The sequence below is a fragment of the Stigmatopora nigra genome, chromosome 12, assembly GCF_051989575.1.
Source record: "Stigmatopora nigra isolate UIUO_SnigA chromosome 12, RoL_Snig_1.1, whole genome shotgun sequence".
Taxonomy (NCBI): Eukaryota; Metazoa; Chordata; class Actinopteri; order Syngnathiformes; family Syngnathidae; genus Stigmatopora; species Stigmatopora nigra.
The window spans coordinates 2,843,229-2,855,790 of NC_135519.1; the positions used below are offsets into that span (position 1 = coordinate 2,843,229).

General features: G+C 37.5%; 2 protein-coding genes across 13 annotated transcripts in view; both read left to right on the forward strand.

Annotated features, from left to right (window-relative positions):
- Positions 1-3,106, forward strand: part of LOC144204982 (calcium/calmodulin-dependent protein kinase type II subunit gamma-like) — a 28,712-nt gene extending 25,606 nt beyond the window's left edge. For all 6 annotated transcript variants that reach the window (XM_077728994.1, XM_077728990.1, XM_077728988.1 and 3 more), the window contains one exon: positions 545-3,106. The gene's annotated coding sequence lies outside the window, so the exon portion shown is untranslated. The remainder of the gene's footprint in view (positions 1-544) is intronic.
- Positions 3,107-6,082: 2,976 nt separating this feature from the next.
- Positions 6,083-12,562, forward strand: part of ccdc88ab (coiled-coil and HOOK domain protein 88ab) — a 57,720-nt gene continuing 51,240 nt past the window's right edge. For 5 of the 7 annotated variants that reach the window (XR_013327997.1, XM_077729081.1, XM_077729083.1 and 2 more), the window contains exons 1-2: positions 6,083-6,561; positions 6,658-6,758. Coding sequence is in view for 6 of the 7 variants with exons in the window: in XM_077729081.1 (XP_077585207.1) it covers positions 6,499-6,561; positions 6,658-6,758 (164 nt within the window). In the remaining variant the exon portion in view is untranslated. The remainder of the gene's footprint in view (positions 6,562-6,657; positions 6,759-12,562) is intronic. The other 2 variants (XM_077729086.1, XM_077729087.1) reach the window with 1 other exon arrangement.

A 12,562-nucleotide genomic window follows, 5' to 3' on the forward strand; every position in this document is an offset into this window, starting at 1 on the left:
TGTTTTTCTTTTTCTTAATTATTTTTGAAAACAGTTTTTGTAACTATTTATTTTTGGGGATTGTTTTTTTTTTTTAACTCCGTTTTTTTCGGAGTAATTTATTTTCAAGGTTGTTTTTTAAAACAAATCTTCATTTTTTTTGTTTTTGTTTTTCCCTTGAAGTAGTTTTTAAAAATTATTTTCTTTCTTTTTGTTTTTTTTTGTTTTGTTTTTCTTTGCCTGAGCCTGGCCGCCAGCGGGAGGAAAAAAAAGAAATTTAAACAGAAGTTAAGTTAAAAAACGGTTAGGGAGTTTTTTTTAAGTGACTGCAATGTCAGTGAATGCTTCCATACTTTTAATCCCTTGTAATTGCACACCTTTTTTTTTATCTGTCCTGATGAATGAAGGCTGCTGTGGTAATTTTGATTAGCCATCATTAGGTGGTAATTAGCAGATGATCAAATGTCCACAGATAATCATAGACCCGTGCAAATAGGAAATAGGGCTTTATAGTCCTGAAAATACAGTAAATATGAATGACCATTCTTTCTCTTTTCCCTTTCAGTTTATCTTAAACTCTTGAAGCTATCGGGTGGAGCATGGATTCTCCTCCATGCTTGCAAGCGTCCTGACCTGGAACAAGAGGGTAACAACATACAAGGTACACTAGCACAAATGCAACCAAGACAATAATGTCTAAAAGAGAGAAGGCAACAAAAAAAAACCCATCTTGAAACAACAAAACAAACAATAATTTACTAGCTGGACTGAATTGACAGGAGGCCCACTGAGGGCGTAGAGCGGTTCCTCCATGCGGTTGGTGCATGTTTGTTGAGGGAGCGTGGGTACTGTTCTGCCACCTTGCTCCTCTTCATGCCGTCCCGTTGTCTTGTCTGCTCGCACGTACAGACACACACTCACGCACGGAGTATTCATTAGCAGCAACAAATCCAATTTGGACTAGTCACGTTACTTAAAGGGACCTTTATTTGTTTCTGTTTTTTTGTTTTTTTTATGATGAGGATGATCCCGCCCACTGTTGTTAGTGTTTTTATTCTTTTTAACACAGTTTTGGGGATTTTATTTCCTGTATAAATCGACATTTATATGCAAGATGTGTGTGTGTGTGTGTGCTTGTGTGGAAAGCTGTTGAAGCATTTATTCCATTAACTTGCGATTTAGCGTGAGGTGGCTGTAGTAGTAGTACACTCTTTGTCTTCACGTTTTGCAATATGACAAAATTAGGAATTTATATTTGTTCTCTAAATTAAAAAAATCGAATTAAATTAATCATTTTTTGATGGGTTTACAATTTTTACAAATAGTAATTACAAATATATAATCATAATAATGCACTGTCTTAGAAACTTTGAGGTTTGCGTCCCAAGTTGTTTGCGCCTTTTGTGAGCAAACCCATTATAGGCATTTTCTTAAAAAATTAAATTAAAAACATGTAAAATTAGATGACTTTTTTTAAAAATTTCTGTCTTGGTGATTTAATTCTCAAATCAGAAAAAAAACACTCCAAGGATTGGCTCCGAAAATTGTTACTTTAGTTAGCAGATCCATCGTAGTTATTATTATTATTGTTAGTATTGATATTATTTATATTAGCATATCCTGGCAGATATTTTACTCATGAGGAAAAAAGAGCGTACTAGTGCATGGGTATGAACGGGTTTCCATACGTGTGCACGTGTATAAGCATGATTCCACGTCTCCTGGCCTATACTGTTTCTTCGACTGTTGCTCTTTTTCTTTCCCTGATCTTAATCGTGATGATGATGTCGTCACCCCACGTCTCGTGTTAATCGTCCACCCGAGCTTGCCATACTTGTGCGTTTCGCTTCGACGAGCACGTTTGCGGACTGTCGGCTGAAACGCGAGGCAAGAAAAGAAAAGGGAAAAATACGAGGCAGAAAGAGCTTTTCTTGCTAAAGGCAATCAACCGGCAGGCCCTTTCCTTTTTTTGTAAATGTTGTACTTGTTGTTTAGTGTTTACATGTTTTGATTAAAATCAGAACTGGACAAAGAAAAAGGGTTGAAAGTTTTGCAACCCCTTTGCTACTGCCGCTAAAAAAAAAAGAATTACACGAGCACATGCAAGTAAACATCATCCCTTTAAAAGGATACATATCGTAAACAATTTTTCTCGGAAATCATGTCAACTCAAATCTGAACCACCAAAATGACATTGTTTTTCCTTGTTGGAGTTTCATTTTTTATATTTTATGTCGCTCCTATTCTTGATTTTAAAAAAAAATAAACAAAAACATTGTCACTCACCTTCCCCACTGATTTAAATATTTGTTTTATTTTTAAATGTATATATTAAATCATTTATACTTAATTTTCAGTTTTGTTGTTCCCTTAAGAATAAAATATTTTATTGTTTATCTTTCACTTTTTTTCCATTTTCATGTTATTTTTTTGTCTTATTTTACTTTTATTTTAGATGCCCCCTCCCCTCAAATAATAATATATGTTTTAGGGGGGTTTTCCCCTCATTTTTGTTTTATTTTGTTTTATAGTCCATTTTTTTAGACAATGTTTTTTTTTGTATTAGTATTTCTTTTTTTTTATCTCTTCCATTAGTTTTTCTTCCTGACATACAAAACAGGGTATGAATCCACTATTGAGTCTTAATGTACCTAGTATAGTTGTCATGTGACCAAACCGGAAGTGATTGCACCAACTACCTAAACTTTACACACAATCATACACTGTGTAGCTTTTGCATCCTATATAAATATTTACTGTTTGCAGAGGGAAAATGCGTGTTTTAAAGCAACCGTTCATAAATAGGAAAATATATGCAGTTTTACATGATGATGATGATGATTAAATATGCATGTACTTTTTAGTCTTTTTTCACCTTTTATTGGCTGGACAATTCAGAATTACTCGTGTCACAGAGTAGAAGAAAGCCTTATTCGCTTCATGGAGACTGCATTGTGAAGATAAAAAAATATAAAACTCAAGTTTGGATGTCAGGTTTGTTTTGCATGGGTGTAAATTAAATAAGGACAGTGGTACATTTACTGTTTGTGTGGATGGTTGTTCTTCATAGCTTGGTTATAACTGGAATATTGAAATGTTTTTTATTAAAAAATGGCATTTCAACAAATTTTGTTGTGTTCTATTAGTATTTATTTGCATGTTTAAAATCACTGATGGTACTTAGAAAACTAAAAGATGGTCATTTCAAGTTCATTACAGTTATTAATACAGTTTCTGTTTTTGTTTGTTCTGGAATATAACCACTGGAATTACCAAACTGAAAATGTAGGTAATCGCTCATAAAATTCTGTGCTCAAGAATCAATACGTTGTTGGTAAAACGAAACTAGTTGGTCATCTGCATTGTTATATGGGCGTGTACTTGTTAAATTTTTAGGCAAAACATTCTCGGGAAACTCTTTTAAACAGTTCTCACTACTTTTCTAGGGAATGGTGGTAGACTTGAAACTTAGTGACCACACGGTGGTGCCAGAGATTAACTGAGGTGTACTCAAGGCACTTGGAATGTTTTAATTGCATTTAAATAAAATGTTTACCCTCCATTATAGGCTCTTTTATATGAAATCTGATTTAAAAAAAAGTTTTATTTATTAATTTATTTTGCTGTTCGTGTTCTTAGTTTTATTTTTCTAACTTTTAAATTTTTTTGTCTCACATTGACATTGGCTTGTGTGTGTGTGTGTGTGTGTATTCACTCATACATACATACATACACGCACACATTAACACAACTCCTGTTGTTTGTACTAAGCAACGTCTATAAGTGAAAATACAAGTTATTTTTTAACTCATTGGCTGCCAATGATGAAACGGACTGGAAGCAAAGGTTGGCTACATTTGATGTCTATCAATTCCTCGCGGCATTGAATGAGTTCATCTTTAAGATCAGGAACAACATAATAAAAAAATATTTACATATAACAGGTGACAAAACTATGCAACACTTTCATTATTTTCCTTTGCTTTTCCAGCATGTCATGATTTGTCAAAATCTGAATTATTAAAATGAGATTCAACTGTCAAATCCTGTTTCCCCATTGCATCTACCAGCAAAGAAAGAGACCATCAGAAAGAGTTTATTGGTCAAGGTAAAGGAAAATCCCTGTTCAACATACTCCAAACTAAAATATAAATACCTACATTCAATATATACATTGTGCTTATGTTGCCGAGGCCTTGAGGTCATTGTGTTGCCCCAACAAAATATTTTCTGTTGGTGGACAAACATCTTTAGTCACTAGCCTGTGTTTCGTAGGGACTAACACATTAATTTACAGTATCTGAATTAAACCTGATTTACTGATTTACGTAGTAGAAGAAACTGCTGTTTTCACATTGTGGGGTGTTGCATACATTCATCCTCACACACCAAATTGAACTCCTATTTCAAGGCAACCCTGCATATACTGTACGAACAAGTCGGTTCAGGATGTTTATGTGTTTAGCCCCGAGCACCAGCATCCGTAGCCCCAAAAGCAAACAGGAGCCTGGCTAGCTTCTTCATGAGTTGAAGCTTCTTCTTCTTCTTTAATTATTGATTCAAGATTATGCGTGTCAAGCACTCAGATATTGATCTGTGAATTAACATGTGAATTCCTGAGTCGACACAAATACTGCAGTGTGTGCAATCGAAGCTGTCAATAACAAGAAATGTGGCTTTTAATCTCTACTTTATACTTGGAGTAATTTAGCCAGGTTTGGGACACCCTGAATCAGTGGCCAGCCAATCGCAGGGCACATGGAGACGGACAACCATTCACACTTACATTCATATTTAGAGTGTTCAAGCAGCCTACCATGCATGTTTTTGGAATGTGGGAGGGAACCAAAGTAAACCCACGCAAGCCTGAGTTGAACATGCAAAGTCCAAATAGTGAGGAGCTACTTGGGATCGAACCCACGACCGCAGATCTATGAGGCAGACACATTACCCCACCGTCACCAGGCTTACTAAAACCAGGAGTTGCGTATCAAAAATTCTAAATCATCACTTTTTTCAAGAATGGAGTAGCTGCTCATAATGTCTGTTTCTATTTCTAAAAGAATATAGTCAGAGAAAAAAATGAAATCTGAAATCTTGCAATAAAAAAGAAATCAACTCACGAAGGGACAACAAATTCAAGTTCTTCAATATCTTGTATTGTTTTGGCAGACAGAAGACAACTAAATTGTGTAGCTGCTCTTTTGCACAGTGTTTAAAGCAAAGATACTTTGTATATGAATAAAGCCAATAGTGTTCATTTTGCATTTCACCATCAGAGGCAATTTATTTTGTTATCCATTGTCTTTATATTTGACTGTTATGTAACTGGTATGTATTTTTTCTTCATCAAAGCATAATTCATACAAACTGTTATTATTACACTATAATTTATCACATCATAATATATTAGGGCCACAAATTCACAATTAATCAACTTCTGACTGGAAAATTAAACAGAAATAAAACAGTAGCAGTGTCAAGAGAACAAATATATAAATAAATAGTTAAAAAATGTTTAGGAAGCGTAGCATGAATACTTTCCCGTTGTATTTTTTTCACAACACAATTTTGTGCCCCCTACTAGTTGTCGCCTTGGCAACTGCCTAGCTCACCCAAGGTTAGGAACTGACCCAAGTAAAACAAAAAGGCAAAGCAAAACTTGACATTAAAGATGAAAAATTGCATTGCGTTGTCCTTTTGACCTTTCATCTCTGACACAGAGCCATCAAACGCCTAACGCTACCAACCATTCACCGCCAGTGACAGTGCTAGACGTCCAATAAATTTGACCTAGTTGCCAACCGCCAACCAGTTTAAATGAAACGGATCTCTGTTTCTGTCAATGGCATTGAAACATGATCGTTGCCTGCCAGCTCTACAGACTCTTTCCCGCACAATTATTATTATATATATATTTTTTTATGTGTATTTAGACATATATTTCAATATTTTACACCAAATAAAAAAATTGATAAAAAAAAACACGTTCCTATTTTCTTTGGAATGAGCATGCGCACAAGTATGCGAGAGGACGAGAGAGGGAGAGAGAGGGGCGTGGTCAACGGATGGGGGCGGGTCTTCGTTCTCCTCAGCTGCCACTCAGTCTCATTAACTGCCAGCAGATGAGAGAGGGCACACGTACTTTGATCACACAACGAGGACTTAAAATGCTGCTGTCTGGAATTTATTAAAGCTGGATTCCTTTGCCTTTTTTTTATTTCGTGGAGGTGGTTTTTCATCTTACATTCCGGGATTTATTCATTCACTCTTTTTCTTGGAAGCTACTGGTTGTGAGATGCCTTCTGGAGAACAGCTGGGTTGTGTCGAGACATATGTGGATTAATCTTCATTTTTTATGCTCTTCCCCTCATCTAAGAACTGCAAGTAAAAAACAAAATGGATCTCTTTTTAATAAACCAGCCAACCACATGAGTGGAGTCTAAAGCAACTCATCAGATTCATATCCATCTCTCCCTATTTTGTTTCCATCTACTGCAATCATCGTGTTGGTAAAAAATGGAAAGTGAGGTTTTCAGCCCCCTACTGGAGCATTTCATGCTGTCACCATTGGTCTGCTGGGTAAGTACAGCTACAGCACAAGAATTTATCTTTACCAGTTGGTCATTTATTTGAGGTGGTTGCCCCCTTCTCAAACCCTTGTCCCCTTTTTCTCAGGTGAAGACAGTGGGGCAGCCTATGGTGACTGATGGCAGCAAACTGTCGGAATATGTGCAATTATTGGATGGTGTTTACCTCAATGAGGTCATGCTTGAGATGTGAGTACACCCTGAATGCAACATAGCATCTCTTGGATTAGGGTGAATGGGTTCACGAAATGGTGGTGCACTGATTTAAAGTCATACACATCTGAAATATATCTGAATTACCTTATTGTCTCGCATATTAGCTGCCTCTGCGTATAAGCTGTGCACTTAAAATTGGCTTAAAATTTTTGAATTTTACAATTTCGCTTCTATAAAACAGCACCTGGATCACCTCCATATTTATGGTTTTAATGGGTAATACAAATGTTACTTTGAAGGGAAAAGCTTTAAAAAAAATCACTAAGGGTATTACAAAGCTAATGTGTGTACCGTTTGCTGGATTGCACATTTCTAAAGGGTGTTGCCTGCAAGTAGACAAATTAAAAAAAGAAGTCATGTGAGCAGTACAACCAGGTGTCCATAGCGGTCTTGTATGACATCCCTAGGTAAGATGGCGGCACCCTGAGCGAGCAATGGGTGGCACGAGTAAATGAGCTTTTTTTTTTTTTTACACATTTTATGGAAGCTATGGTTTATTTTTTCTCTTGAATTTTTTTTCAACAAAAAAAACAACCAAGCCAGTTATCCGCCAATGCAGATGCATGTGCCAGTATCTCATTGTTCATGTATTTAAGATAGTTTTTTCTTCTTCTTGAATTTCATTCATAGACGTCAAAATTAATTTGCCTTGCGTTATGGTGTTTCTTCTTTGTCACCTTACATTTTGTGCTTGTTAAGTCTAATTTGTGCACATTTTTTAAATGTTTTATGCAAGATACGTTTTTTCCTCTTCTTGAATTTCATCCATCGACGTCAAAATACATTTTGTTAAGCATTTTATATTTCTCTATTTTGAAATAAATGACGGTATCAGCCGCATTGTCTTGCGTTATGGCTTTTCGTCTTTGTCACCTTGCAGTTTCATGCATTTCAAGTCTGTGCACATATAAATAAGCCATACCCTCGATTCATTCATTTTTTTGAAGGACAAATATGAAATATTTGCCAGAAAATACGGTATATATTTTTCTCAAATTCAATTCACTGTGTTTAGGAAATAGTCTTTAATTGCATATGCTTTGCATTAATAATGATATTAATATAGTGTCTTTTTGAGTGTGCATTTTAATTAGAATGTGTCAACTATTTTTTTTTAATTCAAATGTCAAATGAAAATTAACAACCCTGAGAAACTTGAAAGAATAATTTTAAAAATGAATACAAGAGTAATGATTTTAAAATGGCTTGCCCTGTCAGTGTTAGGCTTCTGTGGGCGTGTCCGAGGCAACTGTCAATCACACTCCCGGTGCTTACAATGTGTGTGTTTCTAATGTTCCCTCTGTCAACACAATTCAATCATTTGAGCCAGAATACAATTTATAAGAAGACTGTGTTTGGTAGTAAGTCTGTAGCAGAACGGTGTTGTATCCTGTTAAAATTCTCAATATACATTATTGTCTGCAAATCTTGCCTTCCCCGTTTTAAAACTGCAAATTTACATGTTTACTATACTATATGAAATCAACACATAACAATTAATTGATGCCGAAACATTTTTTTTTTCTTTTTACACCCATTGTTGTAGAAATCTCATGGCCAACCGGGGAACTGAGTTGAGGAGGAGCAGCTTAGGGGTATCAAAGTTGTCTGACCATGTTTTGGTATGCTCTTTCCAACTAGTATTTAGAGGACCACTGCCAATTTTGCTGCATTGACGCGGTTTGGTTTATTGTGGTGTTGTGGCCCCTTTTTCCTCTTCAGTGGCCCTAATTTTCTTCTGTATAATGACAATGATGCCAACCTAAAAACAGGTTTTCGATGTAACAGAATGGTGATCGCCAGACGGAAATGTGACAGTTTCCGTCATGTTCACAAAGCGTGACATTTGTTTATTCTACATGTAGTTGCTCAGCCTCAGCCTGTGTATGGCTGTGTCATTCATGGGACATGTGCTGCCTGACCCCCCCTCCCACCGTCACCGGTGAGTGGTGATTAACAATGACACCAAAGGAGGTTGGTGGTCGGAAACGGTGCGAGCACATATGGTCATATTTAGAATCTAATTAAACCGAGAGAGGAACGGAATGCATTTTCTCTTTTGGAGTGCACGAACCACAAACATGTTAGCCACAGTAGCACGAATATGAAGCTGAATCTCAAAGTTTACCATGCTGATATTTATCCAAAGATAAGTTGTAACAAGTCAATTTAAGGTATCATAGACCTATACAATTTAAATCGGCATATTGTTTTTTTTCTAATTGAATTTTTTGTTTCCACATTTTTTGTGTAAATGAATTGCCAAGTTTAGGTTAATATTTGAACTCGTTTACACTGCTAACTTTGGCATGTTATCTAACTTAATACTTTTTTTTTAAACTTTAACTTACGTACTTCAGTTTTTTACGGAATTAAGCCTTTTTGTGTATTTGTCAACTAAAACATTAGAATTTTACCCCTGTAAACTTTTTGAGTACTTGCCAATGAAAAGTAGACTAACACAATTTAAAATGACTAAAATATGACTAAGATGTGTTGATGATGTCCTAATCTGATAAACGGTATCGGCACCTAATTCGACTATTTTTGGAGTATCAGATTTGGCCACTAGATTGGATCTGATCCAGTAGTTGCATGTATTTTCAGTACCATCGTGCTTTTCGGCTGCTGTAGATGAAACCATTATGCAAACATGCCCGCTGAGTGGGGGTACATGCCATTAGAATCTAATGACCACAACAGATCATCATATAATATCGTAAACAAATCATTTCCTAACTTACAAATTCATGAATCGTCCATACTGTGCATCCTCGAAAGGTTTGTGGGGGTTGCTGGAGCTGAACCTAACTGACTTTGTACCAAAGGCAGAGTACACCCTAAAGTGATCGGAAGTCAGAAAGTCAGTATCGGGGCATCCATAGTATATTCGTGACATAAGTATATTCGTCCAAAATAATAAGACCAAAAATGGAAAGGACTGCCATAAACAATACTGCAGCTATGATATCATTTAGACTCTATTTGAAGTACACTTGCATCTGTATGCATTATTCATTTTGGCTGCACAGGTTAGATTGAACTTTACTTTTTGTGGGGTGTGGCAATTTAGGTGTTCTCTTTCACATTATACATTAATAGCGTAACTAATCAGGTACCCAGTTTCGCCCTTCCCACCCTCACCTTACCCTCCAGGCGCACATTATCTTATTCTTGAAGATTCTGGAAGCTGTCTACTGCGTTAATGTAGGCTACACACAATGGGACCCGGTATGTGGGCCAATGAGGGGTCATGCAGTCAGGCGTCTATGCAGACAATTATTGCAGGGACCTTTCGGCACCAGAAGTAGTACACTTTTTGCTTTTGGTTGTCACAGTGTGTCATGCAACAACAAATTAAGTCGTTGGTTTCAAATGATATGCTTTCATTTCTATTAGGTATAACACAAATAGTTTTTGCTATTTAAATAAAAAAATCTGATGTTTAGTTGATGGTCAAAATGTTTTTGAGGAGCCTAAAATTAGTGGGCAAGTCCATCATAAAATGTCACCCTTTTTTTGGTTGACATTTTTTTTGTAGATGCCCTTCCATTGAAATGATCATTTTTCATTTCTCTTATGTACAAGGCAAACCTCATCTCTCATTTTCTGAACCGTTTTTATCCTCATTTGAGTTGCGGGGGCTGCTGGAGCCTATCCCAGTTGACTCCGGGCCAGAGGTAGGGACACCCTGAATTGGTGGCCAGGCGATCTCAGGGCACAAGGAGACTGACAACCATGCACACCCATATCTAGGGGTAATTTAGAGGGTCCAATCAGTTTATCATGCATGTTTTTGGAATGTGGGAGGAAATTGGAGTAGCCGGAGAAAACCCATGCACGCATGGGAAGACCACGACCTGAATTTGAACCCAGGACTCTAGAGCTGTGAGGCCCACGCGCTAGCCACTTAGACCACCAGGCTGCCCTACAAGGCAAATAGTTTATTATTTAGAAAAATCAAATGATTAGTTGATGTTTTCTCTCTATTTTCGTCCCTCTTGTATGAAATTTGATAATTGTAGTTTTTATTTATTCATTAACTCACTGGCTGCCACTGATGTTTAGTTGGTGATCAAAAGAATGTTTTTGGCTACCCCTATAATTGGTGGGCAAGTCTGTCATAGAATGTACCCCAGAAAGTTTTTAAGATTCCCAAAACTGAAAAAGTGATCAGTGTTCAATTTTAGTTTTAACATTCTGAAGATTAGCCCTCAAAACGAGGTATAATGGACTCCATAAGCAACCTCACCTGGTTAAAGCATTAACATAGCCACACAGTTCTTGTTGGGTCAGAAGAAGAAAAAAAACGCACCAGTCCTCTGTTCAGAGCTTGGCAGCTGTGTGCCGCCTGACAGGAAGTGGCCAGTCACAGTCAACTTTGTGTGTTTGGGTGTGCGCGCACTTTTGTTGAAGGATTTTTCATCAGCACGAGACTCACACACTGTGTGTGTGTCTGTGTGTATGTATGTATGTAGTTGTGTGGGTACGTACGTATCTAGTTGTGTGGGTGTGCATTTGTTTTGGCAGTAGTGCAGCTGTCGGTGGTCTCGGCAAACTACCCTCCCACAAACGCACACAAGACCCACTGTGACGGTCAGATTGTGGGATTGTGTTGATTGCGTTTGTGTCTCGGCTCTTTGTTGACTTGTTATTAGCATGACACCACCAGCTTGTTTAATTGTGTGGATTGGAATGTGTTACTAAGAAACTGAACTAACAGATTTATTTTTGGCTTGATTGAAGTGTGAAATACAACAAATTTCATGTTACTCTACCATCCAGAAATTGAAGGATAAAATGGGCAATTAATCTGCACCTGACTGAAAGCCACAGCTGTCCTCACTTTAATATGGGATGTTTACAAGAATTGAACAAAAATCTCTTTGATAACAAAATTACCACCAATATGCAGAGTTGCATCCTCCTCATGCATGTCTTGTCACACCGTTTATTACTCCAGTGACCTAATGTTCAATCCTGGCTATGACTGCTTACGGTTTTAGTGTGTTTTGGCAAGAGCCCGAACCCATAATTGCTCACACTGAGCAGTACCACCATTGGTGTATGAATGTGCACTTGAATGGGTGAATGTGACCTGTTGTGAAGTGCTGTGTGCCCGACAAAATGTGCAGACAGAAGCGCTATGCATGCAAGTACTCTCTCTGTACCATTTAGTACAAATCACTCATGGTTAGCCTTGAATCTTTCAAACCCTTGCCATGTATACCTCTTAATTGCTTCCCTTCTCACAAACGTACCAACCGAGCTGAAGGTGCCCTTGATAATGCACTTTGAGCGCATGCTTCTAAACCTGATAACTCAGGATAATGAAACACTTGGTACTCGTAGGTATGGATACTCCAAACGCACCTGAAGTGCTGTGATGCTCCAGCCTGCTAAGTAATGGAATTAATGAAACAAGGAAGCATGAAGCGGGGCGGCAGTTTAGTTGGAAAAATGCAGTACACAAAAACACACTGTTTCTGGAAAGAGCACATGCATTGTTTGATAAATATTTCTATTTATAGATTATTTTTTTTGACTGTATTGTGGTGGGTTGGTGTCAGACAACATTCAACTGCCCCCCACCCCAAGGGCAACGTTCAGAGGGCAGTGGCAGGACATGGGGATTATCTAACGGTCCACACCCGACACCCAGATGGCAACCCTGCTGCCCCGCCTCCATCCTCTCATGACTGTCATTACCTAGCCAATTAGATGACCTCCTCACTGCTGTCAAAGTAATTAGCTGGCCAACTCAGTGAGGTGGAGCC